General features: G+C 44.2%; 1 protein-coding gene across 5 annotated transcripts in view; it reads right to left on the bottom strand.

Annotated features, from left to right (window-relative positions):
• Positions 1-25,128, bottom strand: part of Bbs9 (Bardet-Biedl syndrome 9) — a 434,796-nt gene that overhangs the window by 57,196 nt on the left and 352,472 nt on the right. For all 5 annotated transcript variants that reach the window (XM_021173327.3, XM_029481549.2, XM_029481548.2 and 2 more), the window contains one exon: positions 20,318-20,540. In XM_021173327.3, coding sequence (XP_021028986.1) covers positions 20,318-20,540 — 223 coding nt within the window. The remainder of the gene's footprint in view (positions 1-20,317; positions 20,541-25,128) is intronic.

The raw sequence follows: 25,128 nt of genomic DNA, 5'->3' as shown, positions 1-25,128 counted from the left end.
TTTCTCATCTGGAAGGCTGCTTTAATGGTATATTTTGTTTTAATGGCCAATCCCAAGGCCAACTGTCTAGGCCAGCCGGTCTCAACCTTCCTGATTCTGTGTGACCCCTAACCATAAGATTAGTTCATTGCTACTTCATAAACGTAATCTTGATACTGTTATGACTCATCATGTAAATATCTGATCTGCAGGATAACTGTAGTGATCGTGACCCACAGATAGAGAACTGCTGGTCTAGGCTTTAGCGACGGTTCTCCTCTCTTCTCTCACTCTTATCGCTACAGTTTCAAGACATTAGATTTTTGTAGATTAAACATGTCAAGATCAGTTTAGGATTTGAGACTCTCACAATTACAGGGTTTGTAGTTAACTTAGTAGAAAATAGTGAATTTAATTTGGGATAGATTTAAGATGGATTCTGTCTAGCCAGCAGATTAAAACTTTGCCTACAGGATACCATTCCAGGGATGCTGGAAAAACATACTTCATTTTCTTTTGAGTAGCTATTTCAGCTTTTTAATTGCCCTCAGTATTAGGATTGGGTCTACTATATTAATGGGAACTGTTCCTCTATCAGCATATATCAATACTGCATTTGAATTTTATGGCCCCTGATACTTGCTGCAAAGAACATTTTAGACTCAAGGGTCTGTAGGGAGCAGCATCAGAGGAGAGGGCAAATGTAGGCACACTTAGCGGGAAGCAAAGCCATCTGGGCCAGGTCGACATCCTCAGTTAACAAAGCCTGTACTCAGTAGCATGGGCTACTGAGTGCTGTTGTTGTTGGGGTTTTGTTTGTTCATTTGTTTTGTTTTGTTTTGTTTTTATTTCCAGTGAGGCCAGGACACGGGGAAATGAGATTGACTTTTATCAGGAGGGATTAAAGTTAAACATTAGGAAAGCCCTTCCCGAGGAGATGCTGCTGAGGTAATGGAGCATATAACCAACAGGCAGCGGAAGCCTGTCCCTGGAGATGTGTCACAGAAGCAGCGGTTTCCTACGTTTTTAGATACAGAAATGTCTGGACATTTAGGATGGAGACTTTATTTTTGGTCCTAGAATATGACTGCTGTTTAGCCAAGTCTCCTGCTACCTCGCTGAAGCTACCTCAAATCGAGGAAGAGGAGGAGGAAGCCTCTTTTGACCTTGCCAAAGTAAATGCACTTCCCAGGGCACCTGAACCACAGCCTACCCCCAGGTGTGGCTAATTCTGCCATAGTTAATTAAGGCAGGTTTGGACCGAGCTCCCTGATCAAATAAAAGGATTGTAAAAACGTTTTCATTTAGAAAGATACACAGTCAAATTGCTTGTAATGTGGTGAAGATGAAGTTTTGTCATCTTGCTTGTAAGAGTTTTCCAGGATGGCACTTAGATTCATTTGGAGAATTGTTGGGAACAAAATAAAGGGGGAGGGCCGGGGGCCCTGGGGAGACCCTGGGGAAGAGGAGGAAAGGAAAAGGGGCCTAATGTCCAGCCAGAGCTCCTGTGCTCTGGGCAGGCGGACACAGGCATTGCCGGGATGCTTTCCACATGGCCCCAGGTGAGCATCTCAGACCCACGCTGCAGGGGGTGGAGAAGGGCAGTCCCTGACCTGGGGGTCCCAGGGCCACACCCTGTAGCCCCGGGGGTATGGGAGAGAGGGATGAGGGAAGAGGTTCCCAATACTGACCAGAGTGTGCAGTGGATCTTAATGGAGCAGAGACTCTCTATGGTTTAAGTGCTTCATTATAGACATGCACGGAGAAAGAGAGAAGGCAGGAAAAGAGAGAGAGAGAGAGAGAGAAGTTTAGAGAGAAAGGGAAGAGGAGAGAGAAGTGAGAGAAGTTAGAAGTATGAGGACAAAGGAATACGAGAGAGGTGGGAGCTGAGCACCCCCTTTTATGGTCTTCACTGTTGCTAGGTAACTGGAGAGGAGTTTAGCCTGAAGGTCAGAAGCTTGGGCCATTGCTTACAAGACTACTGACCATGCTTCTCTTGTGGGGGCTGTGGGAGGTGGTACCTTAGGCAGGAGCTAGAGTTCCAGGAGCATGAGGGAACGCCTACCGTGTCATGTAGGTGAATTATGACCATCAGGGTTCAAACCTCAGCTCCACTGGAGACCAGCCTGCAATTCCCCAGACAATATTCAGTTCTATGTAGTGCCAGGGCCTAGTGAGAGACACTGTATACCCCCATTCACCTTCCATTAAACGTCTCCCATAGACCTGCCTGGAAGCTGCCAGTGTCAAAGGCAAGAAACAGAATCCCGATTCTCGAGGAGCCAGAGTCAGGGCTGGGTTATGAGAAATTAATCTTAGGATAGTGTGACCTTACAACCATGTGCTAATAAACATATAGGTGAAGCTATGCCCCCGAAGGACAGGGGCATGGGAAGCCAAGACGAGGGGGCAGTGACCTTACACAGTGACTAAGCTTCAGTATTCTTTATACTGAAGTCAGCTCACTGGAGTAGGCAAGATGGCACCCACAGGCAGCAGAGCAGCAAGGCTGGACTGCAGTAGGGGAATAATAGCAGTGTGAGTCACTGGTGGCAGTGAGGCGGGAGGGCTGAGCAGACATAGCCCAAGTTAGGACAAGACTGAACTGGGGAAGACCCTAGGAGTTGGTAGGGAGGCTGTGGGGAATGCCAAGCCCTGAGAGCGCTGCCTTCACAGGTTGCACAAGGTCAGAAAACTGGCTAGTGGGTGTTTGACAGGCTCTTCAGGATCCAGACAGTGGCTGGCTCAGATGAGCATCTGAATTCCTCTCGGGCTGAAAAATCCCATGTACACCAGGCGAACCCTGCTTAGACCACGCTAGGTTGCTGATTAAATTTCAGCTCGTTGTGCCTCTGACCAGGAGCTAAGTGATGAGTTCACATGCCTTTGGCAACTCTTGGCATTTGTTTCTTAAAGAAGAGATAAAAACAAAACAAAACACAAAGTCCTCATGGTTGGCTAACTCCATTTTTTTTTTTTTTTTTTTTCTTTTTGAGACAGGGTTTCTCTGGATAATCCTGGCTGTCCTGGAACTCACTCTGTAGACCAGGCTGGCCTCCAACTCAGAAATCCGCCTGCCTCTGCCTCCCGAGTGCTGGGATTAAAGGCGTGCGCCACCACGCCCGGCTGCTAACTCCATTTTTAAAGAGCTGCTTTTTCCCGTTTGTACCTTCCTGACATCGGGAATTTAAAAGTGAAGTGTCAGGAGTTAGTGAGTTCTACTTCATCACTATCAAATTTCCTGTGGGTTTGGAGCAATTATCACAGTGCTTTACCGACCACCAATGCCCAGTTTATTTTCTCATCTCCCACAAACACACGGATGGTTAGGAAATCGGCCCGAGACCACTGTGGCCGCTGGGACAACTCTCTTGCTAACAATCGTTTTCCCCAAACGTAAAGAGCAGCGTGGTGAATCATCTGTGGCCACTTACACTCAAGCTGAATACATTAAAATTTAATGTGTCGACACAAGCAGCCAGACTTCAGCCTGCGCAGCACATCCAGGCCCTAATGTGTTGGGCTTAATTGTGCTTCGATGAAGTTAGCCGGGGTGTGCGGCAGACAGCCATATTTTGCTGCAAAATGAAAATTATAAACCTCTAATCACAAGCAAAAGTTCTCTCTTTCTAAAATTCATTATTCATGCTTTCCTTTTCCTTAAATTATTCATTTTTCTCAAACGCTCTTACACGTTTTGACTCCTCCACTTTCAAGTGATAAATGCCTGAACATGGAGCGGTTGTAGGTCCCTGAATATAATATGCTTTTGGCCACACTGCAGGATCTGCTCACGGTGGCCCGGAGCTTCGTGCAGACTGGCTCTTCCCAGCACTGCCTCGCTCCACTTGGACTGAGACACAGGTTCACAGAACGTGGGCTGTCTTAAGAACACCCATGTCTCGATGAGATGTGCTGTATGCCAGGCCCTGGCCAGTTCTGCCACCAGTCCTAGCCCTGGCTTCCTTTCCCCCTTCACTAGAATCCTGTCTGTGCTTTGGCCAGTGTCTAGACTGTCTACCCTAGCCCCACACTTACTAGTGTGCCTTCGCTGCCAGCCTCAGTCCATCTTTCCAGTGTCACACACCTCCTCCTCCATACCCCCACCCCATTCCCCATGCACATCTTTGCTGAACAGCTTTGTGGCTCTCCCTCTGCCTCTTACCCAGTGGTGCCACACTTCCTGGCTTGCTGCCTTCATCACATACCTCAGTTTATCACGTTTGCTGTTTCACAGTATTTTCTTTCCCTACTAGGATAGATGCTTCACTAGGTCTATGTCTTTGTTTCTCTGTTCACCATTTGTTTACATGGTAAGTACTCACTAAAGAATTATACAGTAATTTAATCTTTAAGTCAAAACGACAATGACAATGTTTAACCCCCAATCACCTCTCTAGTTAAATAAGCCCATTATTTCCACAGCTCACCTCAGTTCTTTCCATAAGCTAACTTTCTATAACATTAAAGGGCTCCCCCAAAGCAATCAGCCATAGGCAACAGCCTAGAACCTGGCACATTGGGGCCCAGGGGTTTTTCACTGACTCTCATTTACATAAGATGTTGAGACAGTAATAGAGAAAGGTAAGGTAAAGCCTGACGCTCAAAGGCGCCAGGCGTGAGACCACCAGCTTTTCAGAATCCTGCAGCTGATGGACCATATCCCTCCTACCCATGGAAAGGTCCTGAAACCACCTGGCAGGTTATCAGTCAGGATGGACTCTCAGGTGCAGAGAGGACAGAGGCAACACCCTGCCCAGCACTGTCAGAACTGGGATCTACCATCGCTGCCTTCTCTACTTGAGCCTTCTCTGGCAACAGATCACTAAGCACAGCACCTGCTCAGAGGCCTGGGGCTAGGGGAAAAGGAAATGGGAAACAGGGTCAAATGGGTATAGGATGTAAGATGGATGTTAAATGAAGAAGGATGTAGCCAGTCGGATGGCCCAGGAATACAGGCACTGGCTGCCAAGTCTAAGGACCTCAGGATCCCATCATGGGAGGAAAGAAGTGACTCTTGAGAGTTCTCCTCCATGAGTACCATGGCATGCAAATATACATACATATATACATACATACATACACATATACATACATACAATAAGTGGAATAAAAAATAAAAATTCAGAGTTCAGCTACTACCTTTTGAGCATTTTATTTCTTCAAATTCATGAACACTTCTGGCTAGCCATACACTGTATTCCTACAATAAGGAAACCTTTGATTCAGATATTAAATATGAATGAATTAATATGATCATCTTTGAAGTAACTAGAAAAATCTAGTTAGACAGCAAATGCTAATGCAAGGCAGCAAATCTCTCCTGGTCAGCAGTGCCACTAAATACCCGGGGACCCTGGGCGATGAGGTTACAAGTATTCACGGTGGGGTTAGCGTAGCATTTTTGGATAGTAATAAGTTCCTCATAATACTGCTCTGAAATATTATTATTGGCATTTATAGGAGACCTACAGCCAGGGAGAGAGAGGAAAGGTACAGGGTCTTGTTATAAAACCCATGCCTAAGATGACAAGGGCTCAGAAAAAACAGGCTTAAATAAATACTTGCTGAATAACTGATGAGCCAGATAAGATTAGAGCAACAGAAAAGTTTAAATTTCAATTCCCAGTCCTTCATACAAGCCTCTAGACCTTCCTGTAGACTGGCTTGTAATTCTCATTACTCATTAAAACAAGGTTTTGGCATGCCTCCTACAGTCATTCAAACTGCCCTTTTGTACCTTAGGTGGCTAACGTGGCAATATAATTTACAGAGGATACATTATATTAGACATTACAGCAGTTCTGTGATGTTCTCAGATGCCCACCAAGGACTCCAGCAAATTGACACCTCTAAAGTCATTTTCCTGGCATCCCAAGAGTAATTTAGTGCCAAGCCTTCAAATGTGAATAGCTCATATGTCATCCCATTATGCCACCTGGCCTCTGACCAGCACACCTTTAAAATAGATTTATTTAGGCTATAAAATTTCAGGACAGTCCCTCTGTCTTCAAATATATTACATTTAAGCAGCTGGGAAAATAAAATTCTGATTTTCCAATGCTGAATTCTATGAGGCTAATTTGAGAAACAGTAAAGGGAAGACGATCAGATTCTATTAAAGACACAGCTTAGATGATACTTCATAATGTTCTAAGGAAAAAACTCACAAGAAGCAAGTTTTCTGAGTGGAAACAGCTATCAAGGACTCCCCGCCCATGGACATCACTTGAGGACAAGCAGAATACTATTTATCATAACAAGCTTTTGGGGCTTCCCAACTGGAGCTAGGAAATGGCTACATTTACTGAACACATTAGACTAGAATCCTGGAGTATATAATTTGCTTTTTGTTAATGAACTGCTCCTCCTTGTTGCCATGAGAGATAAGTGTTCTCTAACGAGTTTCCATAGACCATGAATTGAGCCCATAATTAAGCTGTTCTCAAGGAAATCCTTCAGTGGCAATGGTAACATGGAATGCCATGCCACCAAACGCTGCCAAGTGTTATCAGTTGTGTAAACAAAAGTAGCAATTACATATTCTGTACATAGATTTTTTTTTACACCCTCATTTATAGCACACAGCAATTAGAGAGAGAGTGGGAAGTGCCATTGTGAAATACTGCCAGCAAGTATTGGGCTGAAGCATCTGAAATCACTAACGTTATTACATCTCTAGGAGTTTGAACAGACAGCAAAGCACTGAGCAATTATTTGGGAAAGGATCCCTTACAGTTAAGGCAGACACAAGACAAGCACTCAGGCCAACACAGACACGGGTCAACTCATCGTCTGTTTCCTTTGAACTTACTCATAGTCCAAGCATGACCCCTCAATGGATGGTGCACAGCCAACTGGGACCAGCAATCCAGGAGCTCTCCTTGATATCTCTGTTCCTCGACCCTCTTCTCTAGTCAACAACTAAACCTTGAAGATTTTATCTCCAAAAAAAGTTCCCTGTCATATCTTCTCATCTTCCTCTGCATTGCTATTTCCCAAGTCTGGACGCCAGCATCCCTAGCTTCCACAGTAGCTACCTCATCTTATAACTAAGTATCAATATGATTACTTTAGCATTGAAAAAAAAAAGTAACAGCGAACTACATCTGCTTTGTTCACACAGTATCTTCATTCTAGCTACTATCTCCCCATCGGAATCCTCATTTTATGAGGAAGGGAACCATCCCTCACAATTCTTATCCACGGTTCAGCACTTACTATGTAGGTCATGGGGGTCAGACTGTATCATCTCTGTTTTGTTGGCTATAGCAGCAGAGATTTAAGGAAGGAATGAGTGAAGCTAGTTCTCTGGCTGAGCTAAAACGTCAAAAGGAGGAAGAGGTGCCCCAAAATCACGAAGCCTAGACTTCATTCCCCACCATGGAAAGGCAAGAAGGGAACAAGAAAGGACACCAGGAAGGTAAAAGCAAAAAATCTGGGTAAAACCAGGAGGATGATTCTAACATGTGTCCCTCTGGAGGACTCCTAAGATAGAGAAGCTCATTTGTGTCATATAGTTCTTATATTTGCTATTTCTATATACTAAAAACTAGTTTATAATGACACATGTAAACTTTCTTCTAGTAAACACATTAAAGGAATGAGCAAGCATACGGAGGCCATGATAGGCATGTGTAAGAATCTCAGGTAGAAGATGCCAGCCTTGCCTGCCTCACGCCCTGGAGACCCTGCACTCCTCTGGCTTCTATGTGGCTACTTTCTCACAGTTTTCCTCTTGCTCGTTTCTTGGCTGCTTCTCCTTAATTTCCGAGGTTGGCTCCTGCCCTTCCTTCTCCCTGACCTCTAGATGTTGGAAGGCCTTTCAGCTTAGACCAGCCCCCTTCTTTCTGCTCCCCACACAGAAGGGGACCCATCCAGCTCTAAATCCACACAGGCCCCATCTCCTGACAGGCCAGCTGCAGCTCAGCCTTCTCTCTGGAGATCTAGTGCTGTCATCCACAAGGGGGTGCAGCCATGACACCCAGGTGGAAGCACAGTCAAGCTGGGCCTTCGATTTTGCACCCCCTAATCCATTTACCCCACATTGTGCTCACTGACCCCTCCTTTTCACCAGCAAGGCTGACCACCAGTTCATAACTAAAGTCAAAATCCATCTCTGACTCTCATTGACCTCAGACAAACAGGCCCATTGCCAAGGCTGTGTACTGTAGCCTCTGAGGGATTCCTCGGATCTTCTGTTTGTATCACTCGCCCAATCACATAGCCTCTCATCACACTGGCCACTAGAGCTCACTGTCCCATTGTAGACCCAGCTCTATCTCCACACAGCAGGCGCAGCGCATTCTTTAAAGCATTCATCAAATCATGCCAGGCTCACTTAGGAGGACTTAGAGGCTTTCTGTTGTTTGTTTGTTTGTTTGTTTGTTTGTTTGTTTTGGGTGGCACATAAATCCTTTGTCCCAGAATAGAAGAAAAAGTACATGATTTACCTTTTTGCTAACTCTTTTTCTCAAGAGCATCACGACGTGGTCTATAAGAAGGAAAGGGAGAAACGAGGGAGCAAGGAGACAGGACTCCAGCCTGATCCGGCTGAAGGCTGGAGCGAGCAAAGCTACACTCCTCCATGGCTTCGTTTCAGAGAGGAAGACAATTCGCCAGCAGGGCTACTCCAGGTAGCACTCCGTATGTCCACTGCAGGGCTCTCATGAGCCTTGTCTGCTCTGTTGTGTACACTTAATGCAATCCACAACTCTGCTCTTTAGCTGTGTAACTGCTTATTATCTGGCTTTTCAACACAAATAGCTGCTCTATACAGACAGGAAGCCTCTCTTCACTAACACCAATGTCTAGCACATGAATGAAGACGGTGGCATATTTAAATGTCTATTAAGGACAAAAGTGAGTCCGTACACAGGAGAGAGTGGAGTGTGCTGTGACCAGACTTGCTCTTCACAGCACAAGATAAAAGGAAGTCTTCTGCATGGATTAAGAGAAAAGAAAGCCAACTTGAACAAACACTGGAGATCAATTTAGCTCTAAATGAGATTGAAAATGACTAGAATATAGGTGAGTAATATTCTGATTAACATAGAAAGATGCAGTGAGGTCTACTTCATGAAAGGAGGTGAGACGGGGTCAGGTTAACAATCTGTACCACAGTTTCTAGTTCCAGAGTAGATCCAAGAAAGCCGAAGATTAGCCCAGAGCTAGAAACTGACATGGAGTCTTGGGGAGCAACCCATATGGTTCAGAAGTAGAACATAGCAGGCCAGAGACAGGCAGGGGAAGAGAAAGTGGGTGGCCTGGGAGACGGGGGGTGCCCAAGCAAATGAGATGCATTAAATAAGAGCAAATTACTTAACAAAATTAAAAGAAAGTTAAAAATATATAATTGGTGAAACAATATAACAGAGGAAAAGGGACTAAAATTTATTACACTTATGTATGAAACTTTCAAAGACTAAAAATAAATTTAAAAGACACAGTTGAGAGAGATCACACAACTAAAGAGGCTTTCTTTTCAGCGGAATATTTATGTATGCTGAGACCTATTAGAAGCTGAAGACTTGGCTTAGGTTTTAAATTTTAACTGCTATCTATACAACATGTAAACCAGAGGGGTGTGACCATTCAGTGATCTGTTGGAATGAAAACTTCAACGTTCATTATGAAAAGATGTTCTCAAAGGTTGGCAACACAGACTGCTTACATCCAGCAAGACAATTCTGGAAGAACATCACCCTTGCTTGTCGTGTCAGAAGTAACGTGTTTCTGGTCCGGCCAACATTAAAACTAAGAAAGCAACGGGTGTGAGCCACACCGCTGGATCTGCCCTCACGGATATAAACGCTTCCCATATTCAAGCAACTTGTTACTGAAAATGATGCGATCTAAACTAATGACGATCGTACTTAAGCACCTGGTTCCAGAGCAGCTTTAAAGTAATTAAAATCACTTCTATAGCCATCCTACAGATCTGAAAGAAAATGAAAAAATAATTAGTACACTGTCAATGCTGTTCATGAGTTTCCATTGATGAGAGAGACAGATTTATCTTATCGTTAACATTTTAATTACTCAGAAAGAACGTAGGAATGAGGAGCCAAAGGCAAGCGGAGACAACAAGATACATAGTCACTACAAATCTGAGGGGAGCCAGCACAGTGTGACTGCTGAGGACAGGTTCGTTGATGTGACAGCAGGTATGAGTGATAGCTCAGAGGATAAAAATTGGGTTGGGGCACAGAGCATACATGGACAAGACCTAGTCTTCCCTGCACATACACAGCAGATGTGTAGCTTGGAGCGAGGCTATCCCAAAAGCTGTTTCGTGTCTGTGGGATGTGTTCTAGCTGGGCTGCCTTGTCCGGCCTCATTGGAAGAGGAAGCACCCAGCCTTGCAGAGTTGAAGTGCCAGGATGGGAGATACCCAGGTGGCTCCCACCCACCCAGGAGAAGGGGAGCAGGGATGGGAGAAGGATCATGAGAGTGGGGTGACCAGGAAGGGGGATGGAAAGTGAATAGGGATAAATAAATAAATAAATAAATAAACTTTTAAAAAATTGGGCCGTGGGAGGGGCTAGAGGTGTGTGGTTATTCAGTGGCAATCCTTCATAATTTTATTTTTATTGCCAGAAACTGTTGAAATAAACATCAAATTTCACCCTCATATTAGAAATCTCAGAAATAAAATATGTGACATTTTTTTTCACATGATACAAAGCCTCAGAAAACATCTTCCATGAGAGTGACTAAGGGGCCCTTCCTTTTGGCTCAGCTGTGCAATTTTTAATGATACTGAAAATTTCACACAGTTAGGCTCCCACTGTAATACTTCCAATAAGAATAGTCCAAAGAAAAGACAGCTCCCACTTACAGCCAGGTGAGGGTAAACATGGGTATTCTACATGCTTACATCTGTACATGTGGGCTCATAGGGTCACATGACAGGAGTAAGAAATAAGAGCAGCAATGTCCTGTCCAAGGAATTCAGTTCATCTCCCAACACTCAGGCAGGGTTCTTCCCAATTATCTTTAGAATGCTGAGTGTCATATTAGTCTAAACATCTGGAGGGAAAGACATTCCCCAACTCCCAAACCCCAAACCCCAACCCCCATCCCCAGGGATTCTATTCCTGTATTAACGGCTCCTCTTCCAAGAACCTGGTCTTCGGTCATCACAGTGTAATTAGTTACTGGCCAGCATGTCTGTCACCGAGTGTTTGCTAAGCACACACTGGGATAATGTTGTTTTCTCAGGTCTTTGATGGTAGGCCTTCCTCTGCAGTGCCTCCCAATTGTTTCTCTTGTCAAATCCAGCTCTAATCCTAGACTCAAATATTCTTTCCCTAATCCTCCATTCCTCTCCTCACAGACTCCATTGTGACGGAGAGGAGTGTGCAGCCTATTCATAACTGAATGTTTCCTTTACTTATTCAAGTTAACTTCATTTTCAGAACGACTTTGTATCAATGCACTGTTTAAGAACAAGGTGCTACCTCATATTTTTCAGATTAAAAAAAAAAACATGGTTTGAAAGAAACAAAGAAACAAAGAAGAAAAAGCAAGCTACTACACAATTGCTTCCTTGCTTCCTGACTGAATTCGTCATTTCCCTGGTTATTAAAAATCACCTTTACTTTCTTCTTTTTTTATTTTTATTTAATTATTTTTATTTATTTACATTCCAATGCTTTTCCCCTTCCTAGTCCAACACTGAGTTCTTGACTCCAAATCCCCTCCCCTTTGCTTCTGAGATAGTGCTCCCACCCACCCTGCCATCCCCACCTCACCCCCACCAGCATCCCCTTCCCTGAGACATCAACTTTCTACAGTATTAAGGACATTTTTCTCCCACTGAGACCAGACAAGTCAGTCCTCTGCTATATATGTGCTGGGGGCCATGGACAAGCTCATGTATACTGTTTGGTTGTTGGTTTAGTTCCTGGGAACTCTGAGGGGTCTGGGTAAGTTGTTCTCCCTATAGGGTTGCAATCCTCTTTAGCTCCATCAGTCCTTCCCCTAACTCTTACTTTTTTATTGTTTATTTCATGTATTTACATTTCAAATGTTATCCCCTTTCCTGGTTTCTCCTCCACAAACCTCCTATCCTATCCTCCCTCAACCTGCTTCTATGAGGGTGTTCCCCTACCTACCCACCCACTCCCGCCTCCCTGACCTGGCATTCGTCTACACTGGAGCATCAAGCTTTCACAGGACCAATGGCCTCTCCTCCCACTGATGCATGACAAAATCATCCTCTGCTACATATTCAGCTGGAGCCATGGGTCCCTTCATGTGTACTCTTTGGTTAGTGGTTTAGTCCCTGGGAGCTCTGGAGGGTCTGGTTGGTTGATATTGTTGTTCTTCCTATGGGGTTGCAAACTCCTTCAGCTCCTTCAGTCCTTTCCCTAGCTCCTCCATTGGGGTCCCCATGCTCAGTCCAATGGCTGGCTGTGAGGATCTGCCTCTGTATTTGTCAGTCTCTGGCAGAGCCTCTCACAGCTATATCAGACTCCTGTCAGCCAGCACTTCTTGGCATCCACAATAGTGTCTGGGTTTGGTGACTGTATATGGGATGTATCCCCGGGTGGGACAGTCCCTGGATGGCCTTTCCTTCAGTCTCTGCTCCACACTTTGTCCCTCTATTTCCTCCTGTGAGTAATTTGTTCCCCCTTCTAAGAAGGACTGAAACATTAACACTTTGATCTTCATTCTTCTTGAGCTTCATATGATCTGTGTATTGGATCTTGGGTAGTCTGAGCTTTGGGGCTAATATCCACCTATCAGTGAGTACATGCCATGTATGTTATTTTGTGACTGGGTTACCTCACTCAGAATGATAGCTTCTAGTTCCATCCATTTGCCTAAGAATTTCATGAAGTCATTGTCTTTAATAGCTGAGTAGTACTCCATTGTGTAAATGGATCATATTTTCTGTATCCATTCATCTGTTGAAGGACATCTTGGTTCTTTCCAGCTTCTGGCTATTATAAATAAGGCTGCTATGAACATAGTGGAGCATGTGTCCTTGTTATATGTTGGAGTATCTTTTGGGTGTATGCCCAGGAGTGGTATAGCTGGGTCCTCAGGTAGTACTATGTCCAATTTTTCTGAGGAACCTCCAGACTGATTTACAGAGGGGTTATACTAGCTTGCAATCCCACTGACAATGGAGGAATGTTCTTCTTTCTCCACATCCTCGCCAGCATCTGCTATCACCTGAGTTTTTGATCTTAGCCATTCTGCTAGTGTGAGGTGGAATCTCAGCTCCTAGGGACTAAGCCACCAACCAAAGTGTACACATGGAGCAACCCATGGCTACAGCTGCATATGTAGCAGATGCATTGTCTGGCATCAATAGTAAGAAAGGCCATTGGTCCTGTGAAAGCTTAATGCCCCAGTGTAGGGGAATGCCAGGGTGGAGAGATGGGAGTGGATGGGTAGGTGGGAGAGCACCCTCATATAAGCAGGGGAGGGCAGATGGGAGAGGGGCGTTCTGGAGGGGAAACCAGGAAATGGGAAAACATTTGAAATGTAAATACATAAAATATCCAATAAAAAAGGAGTCTATTGCTAAAGATACCAAATTCTTGAGTCAGAAAACATGGGGAAATCAAGCCACAACTGACCTGTAAACTCATTATTACTGGCTAGTCCAAATGGTGAGATCTAGATTCATTAAAGAGACCCTGTCTCAAAACTAATATTACGGACAGTTATTGAGAAAGGCCAATCAATTTCAATGTTGACTTCTAGTATTCACAGACATATGCATAAACAACATACATACCCATATAACATACGTGTGTGTGTGTGTGTGTGTGTGTGTGTGTGTGTGTGTGTGACTTGAACTACCCAGGGTACCTAGGTCAGGCACTACCCACAGGTCAAGGAGCTGAAGCAATTCCCAGAGAGAGACTCATGGGCACTCAAGAGGCTCCTAGTAGAAGATGGCTGGGCTCATAATGGAAAGCTACAAGGAGAGAAAGGCCTGCCCTTCATGGCTAGGTACACCTTATCAACGAAGAACAGACCCTAACGTTGGCAGCTCTGAACCTGAAGCCAGTAGTGGAAGACATTCTGAAGGCTCCCTTCTACACTTCACTGCTGTTGAATCCAACAACAATGAAGTTCCAGGGTGTCCACGATGCCCACAGCTGAGCCCCTCTAGTCAGATGGCTAATAGCACAGACCGTGAAGTAACAAAGGCAGGGTTGTCTCCCCCTACTGACCTCCTTGATCTGTGTGCTTTCATATTCTCTGCACCGTCAGTAGGCACCCCTTGACGAAAACTGGAAGGTATGATCTATAAAGCCTTAGAAGGATGAGGGAACCTAATCAGACCAGAGAATGAGCAGCTAAGTTTGGTCCTGGAGCCCTTGCTGCCCAAAGAAAGAAAAATACCACATGGGACATCAGACAAAGATTCAACAACAGTGTAACCATAGTGAGGGCCTGAGGCCAGGAGTTCAGTGGACCCGTCTCCACATTTGAAGGCCTAGAATGGAGCTGTCTAACACCTCTTCTGTTTTCTCTTGACCTCTGTAATTCCCTTCTACAATATATGTTTTGAATTTTGTTTTTATTTCTTATTCCCCTTCATACATTGATCCATTATTTTTCATGTGAAGGGATTTTTTGTTTGTTTGTTTTTCCTTTTTAGTTTCTATTTCTCTTTTGAGCTGTATTGCCTTCTCCTCCCTTCTCTACATTTGGTACTGATTTTCTTTTATTTTTAACATCCTGGTATTTTTATATTTTGTTATCTTTCTCATACCTACCTAGTTGGGCTTTGAACTTTGCTATGGCTATAAAATCACTTTCTCTTTTCCTTTGAGTGGTCTTTTCTCTTCCAGCCACACTGCTCCTCCCCAGTCATTTCCGCTCACACTCACGTGATCTTAGCTCTCCTCTGCTTGACCTTTTTCTTGACTCTCTCCTTAGCCTCATTTGTTTGCCTATGTCTATACTTACCCTAAGTAATATTTAACTCCATAGTGTATCTTAGGGTGATGTAGGTGGACAATAATTGAGAACCAAGTATAAGGGCACATATGTATGATAATGTCCTTATAAAATCTATTACTTTCTTCGAAAACTTAACATTTTTTTATTTAAATAACAGAAATGAATGAAGACAAGAGGAGAAATGGATACCCAGCAGATATTATTAATTCTGGGCAGAGGGAGGAATTCTTATCCATCAGCCCAGTGCCCGTGACTGGAGAAAGGTAACCGCGGATAAAGTGAAGCCGATACATGAGTAATCTGACAGAAGCGGAAGCAAGAGAATCCCAGGCAGACAAGAATGCACACGGAGGTAGAGTCAGAACTAGACAAGAGGAAAGGGAAGAGGAAGAACGCAGAAGGTGTTGCAGGCAATGAGCAGTTAACTACGGAGAGTCCAGTCTGACTCACTAGTGATGCCATTTGAGTGTAGGAAGGATCCTCTGTGTACACACATCTCACTATGATTGTAAGAATGGATACACTGTGCTACAGCAGCCAGAAAGACATACTCTTATCTAAAGAAATGCCATAATTGTTCTGTGTCAACCTCACACAAGCAAGAATCACTTGAGAGAAGAAAACCTCAATTGAGAAAAGGCCCCTACCAGGTTGGCCTGTGGGCAAGCCTACCGGACATTTTCTTAATTAGTGATTTATTTGGGAGGAACCAGCCCATTGTGGGAGATGCCACCCCACTCCTCTATGACTTCTATATCAGCTCCTGCTTTTAGGTTCCTGCCATGCTTGAGTTTCTGCCCTGACTTCCTCAGTGATGGACTATTGCCTGAAGTGTAAACCAAACAAACTCACTTCTCCCAAGCGCTTCTGGCCATGGCGCTCTATCAATATAAGCCCTAACTGAGACACTACTTAACTTTATAGTTGTCGTCGGTAAAAATAGCTTTGGGACTATGTAGTTTATTATTAATTAATTAATTAATTAACATCCCATATTTAGTGAGATTTTGTGCTGTGCCAGGTTTTTGCTAAGCATTTTCCATGTACTGCTACTTTTAATTTTGTAAACTATATAATAAAACACCATTATACTTCTATTTAGAAGTTAAGGAAACAAAAATATGCACAGGTAATTTTCCTACTTTGAAAGTCATTTTTTAAAAACAGTATGGAGAAAGTGTAACAATCTATGTAGAACAAAAAGGCTCAGAAGTCAGTCAGGGCTTTCTCTGAAGCCCTTTCCACACGGACTTCATTTATAGCCCCTCAAACTTAGGAAAGCTCAAAGACCAACAGTTAGGAGTTGGAGAGATGCTCAGTGGCTAGGACCACTGGCTGCTCCTCTTGAGGATCCAGGTTTGATTCCCAGCACCCACATGGCAGCTCAGCACCCACATGGCAGCTCAAGTACCTGTAACTCCATTTCTTAGGGATATGACACCCTCTTCTGGCTCAGGGTCACCAGTCACATGCAAGGTGCACAGACAAACATGCAGGCAAAACACTTGTTCACATGAACTAAAATGTTTTAAAAAGACCAATAAGCCAACCCAGGCTAATCATAGGAAAGTAAACAACAAACGTCCTGACAGGATTCTTGTGAAAGTTCAGGGAATTAAACTGAAATTGGAAGAAGTCTCAAATACAACAATAAACTCTTACAGCAATGGGGTCACTAACTCCAGTTTAGAACTCCAGTGCAGGCTGGCTCTCTCTGCAAGGACACACCAGTCACTCACGCAGACTGCACTCTGAGTTTCCTCCCATCCATTTAATGAAACAAAGGTGCGGAAGATGCTGAAGCCCTGTGGCCCACATCACGTCTCCAACTAATACATCCCTGATCCATATCCTTGCTAACTTTGCTGCTTCCTCATTTATCATCTTCCTTTTGGACCCCAAACTTAACAAAGCCAAATGCAAACGCAGTTGATGCTTTGGCCCACAGTGCCCCCTGTAAGTGCCTGAAGCACGTTTTCCCTTATGGCACGCACCTGCCTGATACCGGACTGTCTTCAAGCTCTTTCTCTGTGTCAAGTTTTTCTGACATCCCTGTTTCGGGACCCATTTGCACTCCATGCTTCTATACTAAGACTATCACTTAACAAACCATCTACCATTGTGCAATAAAATGAAGTTTAAAGAAATGAAAAAAGAAGGCAATAAAAACCTTGGTGTATATGAGGTTCCAGATATGAGTTATTTTCATTCTTATATGGACTCTATATCTATATCTATACCTATACACATATTCAAATATTTGATTTAATTTGGGTTACTGAAATGTTCTAGATACCAAACTCATAAAAAGCAGCTTCCGGCAGCTGAAGCTAAATCTCTCAGCCACATGCACTGCAACAGACAAAGCAAGTGATAGCCATGTGTGACAAGACCAGCTAGGTCATTAAATCATTCACATTTGAAAAATAAAAATAAAGCCATTTATAGAGAGAAGAAAAGTTAAGGACAAACAAATACACAATGAATACGTGATGAATCTCTCCTGGGAGCCTGTGTCCTCACAGAAAAGGCAGAAGACTGGGAAGCACTTTGTGGCCTTTCTCCCACACTGCCCCAGGAGCTGAAGAGGTGGGGGCTGCATAGAGAACAGCTCATCCCAGAGGGGGCTCTGCTGAGAAGTGCGTTTGTAATGCTGTGGTCTGTGTGGCCTAGAGCTCAGCACAGCTGGCCAGGATGTCTGTGTTCCATACCTAACACTTCCAGAGACGGTGTGAGCTCTGGGCTAGACTGCTGCTTCTCCTGCTTCTGCTTTCTGTGGTGACAGAGCAGCCACGTACCATGTCTCGTCTCCCCCAAGAATGAGCTAAGTATGGGAATGAGATGTGTGACAAGTCTGAATTATGAGAGGAAAGTATTTCAGGTGACAGCACTGTGATGAGAAAGGACGGGCGCACAGCTGCTCACAATTACTCGAGGTACAATTGGACCCACAGAGAAGGGAAAGTCACCACAGGGAAGAGGGATGGGATGACTGACATCAGACTCCAGCACAGTCAGCTTCAGTGTAGCTGGTGAAAAGTGCTCAGCCAGACAGGGCTCGGCCCGTCTAGCACTACTAGACTGGGAACAAATGTTTCCTGTCTTCCTCTTTATTTCTTCGCCCTCTGTGTTCCCTTTCCTCTGTCTTTGCCAGTCACATATCCAGAGTTTTTACATTGGCAGGTTAAATATTCCAAACCCTGGACATGCGCACAACTCTCCAGTTGCTTGGTTACTGGGCATGCGCACAACTCTCCAGTTGCTTGGTTACTTGCAGAAGAAGGGCCCAAGTTGCACACGCAGTAAGGGTGGCTAGAGGAGACTCTGGGTTTCTGCTCCCACCCAGGCTCAGACTGGGCTCCACAGGGCCTCAGCTGACAAGAGTTTCTTTCTGTTCCTGTTGCTGCGATAAGAATGCCCTGATGAAAGGAACATTCGGATGGATGGAAGGGGGTTATTCTGGCCCAGGGTTCAAGGATAAAGTCACTAACTGGGGATGTGTAAAGGAGGCGGACCATACAGCATCCATGGCCAGGAACAGAGGCGTGAGGACTAACACTACACTTGGCCTGCTTTCCCATTTGGCACAGTTCAGGCAGAGAGAAGGGTCCAGCCCAGACTTAAGATGAGTCTTCCTATATCAAGGTAACTGGCACAGACACGCCCAGAAGCCCATCTCCCAGGTGACTACAGAACCTGCCAGATCAGGTGTGCTGAGTCCCCCCTCCTGGACTCCTTCCAGAAATCCCACTCCCTTTCCTGTGTAATGTGGAGGGAAGAGTACATACTCTGTGCCAATCAGAATGAAGAGTTTTCAGGTCATACATCATTGAGCTGTAATGCTCATTTCTTAGGAAGATACTCCTCTAACAGACTGGAGATCAAAAGGAAGAGCAGGAGGATGTGACAAGGACAAGACACCAAACTCCACCCTCCCCACCCTGGTAAAGAACCGCCAACAGACCAGCTAACAAATACTCTTCATAGTAAAGGTCAGGTTCTATATATAGTTATAGTGCAAAATTATTTTTCAAATAATCAAATGCAGCATCCTGGGATCACAAGCTGGCTTTGAAGGATGGACCACATGTACCTGCAGCAGCAGTCCTAACTGGGGATTCTGTCCCAAGCATGGTGCCGAGTGCTTTTCACACACAGAAAGCCATGGCAATCAAGCAAGTATCATTATTCTTACCATCTAGAGCAGTGGTCTCAACCTTCCTAATGCTGCAACCCGTTCATGTCACAGTGTGGTGACCCACAACCATAAAATTACTTCATTGTTACTTTATAACTATAATCCTGCTACTGTTATGAATCATAATGTAAATATCTGATATGTATGCAGGATATCTGATATGCAACTCCCAAAAGGGTCATGATCTACAGGTTGAGAACTGCTGTTCTAGAGGAAGACAGCAGGGTTGGAACCCAATGCCCAGGGAGGGCTAAAGCGAAAGGAATAGAAGCAAGACCCAAACACTGGTCTGTCTGCCCCTGAGGCCTGGGCTCATCAGCTTGTTATACAGGCTCCATGTTTATCTTCTGAAGCTTCCACCCAAATTCCCTCTTCTGGGCATTCTGACTAAAGAGGGAAAGAAGGCAACAGCAAGAAGATCAGCACCAGGGACAGAAGTCATACATGAAAGAAGAAGAGAATCATGTCACCTCTCAAACTGGGCGCTTGCTTGAGTAAAACCACAGCTGCAGTGTATAATAGTGTCACTGGCATCGTGGTCCACGAGCTGCTATAGAAAGGTCAGGATGGAGAAGCAGGCCTAGGAGCTTCCAAGGGCCTGAGTGCAGTGTGACTGACCACTCAGACCCACACTGTGGGAGGGCAAGCTTAGCTGTCTGGACCTCAGTGAAGGAGCTCATGGGCCAACTGGGGTTCTCCCCTCTTTGATCCGCAGGCACCTTGGTCCTCTCTGCTCGCGTCTGTGATCCTGGGTCTTTCCCTCAGACCCTTGCCCGTCGTTCCAATGATCACAGTGCAGGCAAACAGCACACGAGATCTAACTCATCTGGATCACATTAATTCCTTGTATCATGTTATTTACATTCATGAAATTCAGCATCTTAAGATCACATTTGGTAAAACTTTTCCTTAAAAACACTTTTATTCTCTAATCCTCTTTTTATTGGTTAGAAGCAAAACAAAATGGGTCATATATTTAAGGACAGAGTCAAGAAGAAAAAAAAAAAAAGACATACCATTCTACAAATGTTTAGCAAGCAAATACCCGGAGAATATTTATCCACGTGGTTACCACAGGATATGCGAGGGGAAATGTGAAAGCAATTTTCTTGGCTATCATCATTTTAATATGAAATTTAAACCCAAATACAGCTGTAGGCACATTTCTCTCTTAGGAAGAGCACTGTCCTTAGGCAGGAATCTTACCTGGCACAACCATGGCCTGCGGGGCCGCTGCATCTGTGCTCACGCAGAGACGCCCACCTTTGGCTAACCTATCACACAGCAGGGTGATGTGCTTCTTCAGTCGGCTGGTGTCTTTGGGTATGTTCAGTTGGCTGCTGAGGTTCAAAGCCTGCTCCTTGGAACTCTTCGACAGGCAGGTTTTCAAAAGGTAGGTAATGGCAGCATCCACGGTTTCTTCCCAGCCCTGTGTGCAAAAGCCAATTTGGAATTTGTATACAAACGACAGCAAGCCAAAGGGACTTGTTACTGTTAACAAGGCGTTAGCAAGGTTTTCAGGTAGTGAGCTACTAGTTCTTTTTGACTGCCTCCTCCAAGGACTGAGGCAATCAGATGAGTCCACATGTGGAAAGTGCTTTGTCCTGTGCCAAGAATAGGAAACACAGTGATAGGATCTATCCCCAGTGCAGGCCTGTTTGATGATCTGGTGGCTTAACTACCAGGATTGTCCTTTCTTCTTCCTTACAGTCTGCAGAAAAAGATCTGACCCTTACAGAAGCCCTAGATACAGCAGGGGCACCTGGGATGGAGAGAAGATACTGACATTTCAGCTGCTTGAGCCAATCTGACAGTGCTGGTCTCCAGAGGGATTTTGGGAGCTCTAAGGATCTATCTAGTTCCACTTCAGTATCACGTGGCAAAAATAATGGTACAAAATTTGTCCCATTTTTCTTTGGAGCAATTGTATGAGCTATAGTAAAGACCCCAGGAAGTGTGGTGTCACCTTAAAATGTGGAGGCTGCAATTCTAGGAACATCACTGCTGCACTGGGACCTTAGCACCAGCAAAAACAGCAGCAGCACACTGTACTAGTGCCAAAGGGACCAAACTGGCAGGTTCAAGAAGTAAAGGCTGTATGGCAGGAAGAGCCCATAAAAGCAATGTAAGGATAACTGAGTAAGATCTTCCCGACAGAGGGTGTAAGGCATTAAAGTTAGGAGGACACTTGCCTCCTGCTTCCTAGGAGTCCTACCTACAAGCCTGGCCTCTAGTCATCTCTGCTCTATTGGTAGCTGAACTGAGCTCTGGATGAGCAATGACTATACAGCTCAGGTTCCTTCCTCATTCCTTCCAGGCACATAGAGTTGGTTCTTAAACCAAAGTCCAGAGTCTCTCTATACCCACCAGGGAGCTTCCCTCTGACTGCCATAAACAGTAAACCAAGACTTTTGATTCCATTGACCCATTTCTATCTCCCTGTGATAGATGCCCAGCAAATGAGGAAAAAGAAAAATGAACCTGAGAATCCTTTCAAGAGAAATTAAAGATCTTTAAAGCAGTGTCCTACTCCAAATAACTATAACACAATAAACCACTAGTTGCTACAAAGACATCTTTCTACTACTAGCAAAAATCTACATCAGACTAATATCTAAAATTGCCTTTAGTAACCTTCTCAGAGAGGACATTTTTCTAAGTTGCTTTTGGAGCTTTTGACAAAGTCCTCCGGAGTGTAAGAGTGAGTCCTGCAAGACCCTTTAGCATCTATATGCTCTGTGGCCATTTCAGCATGAAAGCAGTTCTGTCATTTAGACTGATCATTTAAGCAACCTGCTGTATTTATAAACAGACTGCATTAGCTTAGTAGAAAACAAAAGTAGACCATAATTACTCACACGGAAGACCCCTACAGAATGACTTTTCCTGCTGCCAAGGTGCAGAACAAGTCAAAAACCGTGTTATGTGTTGTCAGAACATGGTCCAAGAATGGAGTCTTATGAGGGGAACTCTGGGTGTCTATGAGAAAACTCCAAGAAAACAAGATAAGAGTTGTGTGGCCTCAGTTTCTTCAGAACCACAGAATTGTTCTAGGAATGTGCTCTCGTGCCCCTCCCAGGTGCAGCGTGAGTTTACTTCAGATTGGTCATCACAACTGCCGATTGCTATTCCATAGCCCTGGGCAGCAATGTGGAGCTTGGTTTCTGACTATACACGTTACTCATGTGACTGTTCCTAACCCTCAAAGCAGTGCTTCTCAGCCTGCGGCTCATGAACCCTTTGGGGCTTGCATATCAGATATCCTGCATATCAGATATTTGCACTACAATTCATAACAGTAGCAAAATTACAATTATAATGCAGCAATAAAAAATGTTATGGCTGGGGTCACCACAACATAAGGAACTGTAGTAAAGGGTCCAGGTGTTAGGAAGGGTCTTAACCAATGCCTCTGAGTATAAATTGTCTAGTGCTCTGAATAAAGTCGGCTATTGCACGAATTTAGTCTGCTTCAATTTTACATTCCATTCTTACAGGTTCCTCTATTACTAGAGCAGTAAACAATATATTTATTATAGATATTTCATATAATGAGACATAGTAACAATACTTAGATTGCTAATAAAATATTTAGAGGGCCTAAACTACTGCATAGATTCAAATACAATCATAAGAGTGTGCTTGTGAGCTAAGAGATGGTGAAGAGTTTCTTAGGAGAAACTCAATGTGATAATACATGAGTAAGCAGATAGCACAACTAGCTAATAAAATATAAAGCAAAACATTTTTCAGGAAGTGGACACTCAAGCATGGGGAGCTGGGGGCTGAGCTGTCCTCATACCTCCTTGGCGCCCAGCCCCTTGCCGCCGTTACCAGCACTGAAAGCACACTTGTGCCCACCTGCAGATGCCAGGTTCCCATCCTTTATTCAGACTAGTAATCTACCATGTATTTCAAGAGTGAAAGGCAGTATTGATATGAGAAATTACTGCTTAAACTTCTACAAGAGAAGTAAGCACGTGCCCTTTTGTGAAACCACCTTTGGCTTTAGTTCTCAAGTCTATAGCTTTAACATCACGGCTGGCCCATGTGTTGCCTAAGTGAGCAAAAGCCTGGGTGAGGCAGGAAGTAGGAAGGGATGGGCTTGAGTGTGCATCTTATTTTGCTTTGCCTTCGTTGTAGCCCTTTTCAGTGGTGGAAATCGACTTGTTCAGATCAGGGTTGAAGGGGCTGATCTCCTCAAGTCTGGATAACTGCACCTTTCCCTTTGGTTTCCTCAAGCCTTGGCTCTTCCCCACAGGGTGAACTTTGTGCCCTAGTTCTCTACCTGAACTGCACTTTGTGACCCTCTTGGGATGTTACTCTGACAAGATGGACCTCTTCTTCTCCCCGGTGCCCTGTGAGGAACTGGACCCCAGCCTTGCTGCATGATGAAATGCAAGAGAAAAGAATGTCCCCAAATACCACTGCTTTACGGGATCTTCCCCTGTTTTCCTCTCTCCCCTCAAGTGTGGCTTTCTGAGACCACACAGAAACATCGATGTTTTAGGGTATGGCTTCCTGCTGCCTTCTCTGTCAAGGTTGCCAGTGGCTGCAGGAAGGGCTTCTATTTTGATCACCCTCAACTAGAATTAAAATCCAGAGAAGTGCTAGAACAGTACACCATCTATAGTATAATGTAACATGCCATTTTTCTCCATAGAAATCAAATGAAAATAAGGCTAGTTACCACAATTCAAATTTCAAAACTGTAATGAATATGAAGTGGTATAACTTTAAATGGTTTTATACACTTCAGGGGAAGTCCATAAATTAATTTATATCTGTTTCTCTATGTATGGCACGCATGCATGTTTGTGCATATGTGTTCAGGTGTGAGAGTGTGGGTACATAACTGCCAAAGCATGTGTATCAAAGCCAGAGAGTAACTTTGGGCACCAGTCTTCACTTCCTGTTTATGTAAGGCAGGGTCTCCTGTGGTTGGTCACTGGGTACACTAGAGCCTCAGAGAGTTTCCCAGAATTCTCTGGTCACTATCTGCCACCTTACCATCGCATTGCTTGCATTGCAGAGGCATGTACCAGGTTGGTCATGTTTACGAGTCCTGAGATTCATTTGTATTTATTTTTAAAAATATGTATGATTAAATAGTACATGATATTAAGTACTGTGAAATTAAAAAATGAAAGAGACTCAGATATAGCTCCTACCTGTAAGTACCTTGCATTATCAATAACAGAAAAATATAAACTATAATGATGTAGAAAAAAACATATATTTAGAGAGTGGTAGATTTAAAGACTTCAGCAGGATTTGTTTTATCCTCTAGTCCTTGTTCTAGAACCAAAATCCTCAAGTAAGTTATTCAAGATAGGAAGGGCTTTCTTCTGACCACCATGTTCGCAACATTGTACACACGCACGGGTGTAAACACACACACACACACACACATCACAAATATTATTTATAAAAATTTTTAAGACTCATATGGTGTCTTGTTAGTTACCAAAACTTTTCCTGTATGTACAGAAAAGCAAGGGAAGACTATGAACCTAAAGTTAGTGAAGCAAGCATGAATCACTCAAAAAGCAATGTTCCTATTTTTGCAAAGCAATGCTTCCTAGAGCATAAGGCTAACCGACCCCCACAGAGAAAGAAAGCCTGTCACTGCCACCCAGGTACATGCATTCCCACCATATGCGAGCAACACTGAAGTCAGCAAGGCCACCAATGAGATCTGCCTCATTCCACTTCTGCAAAGGAAACACCAGTTTGCCTAAGAGGAACTGCTGGCTCTGGACAGAGGCTTCTTCACCTTCAGAAACATGTGATCCAACTGAGGGAGGAGCCAATGCAACACTGTAAAGGAATTTCTGAGGCGCAGAAGCCAGTTGAGACAGTGGTGCAGCAGTGTTAAGCATGCCTGACCCCCTCCATGACACCTTCCTGCTGCCATAGGAGGAAGTGCCGTGCAGTGGCCTATGGTACTGACTTAAGAGAAACACCTGATCCAATGCAGGTTGCTTACATATTTTTTCTTACTCAGGAACGCAATA

Source organism: Mus caroli, unplaced genomic scaffold (assembly GCF_978045245.1).
Source record: "Mus caroli unplaced genomic scaffold, Mus_caroli_1 scaffold_11, whole genome shotgun sequence".
In the NCBI taxonomy this organism is placed as follows: Eukaryota; Metazoa; Chordata; class Mammalia; order Rodentia; family Muridae; genus Mus; species Mus caroli.
This window is presented reverse-complemented; position numbering and strand designations above follow the sequence as displayed.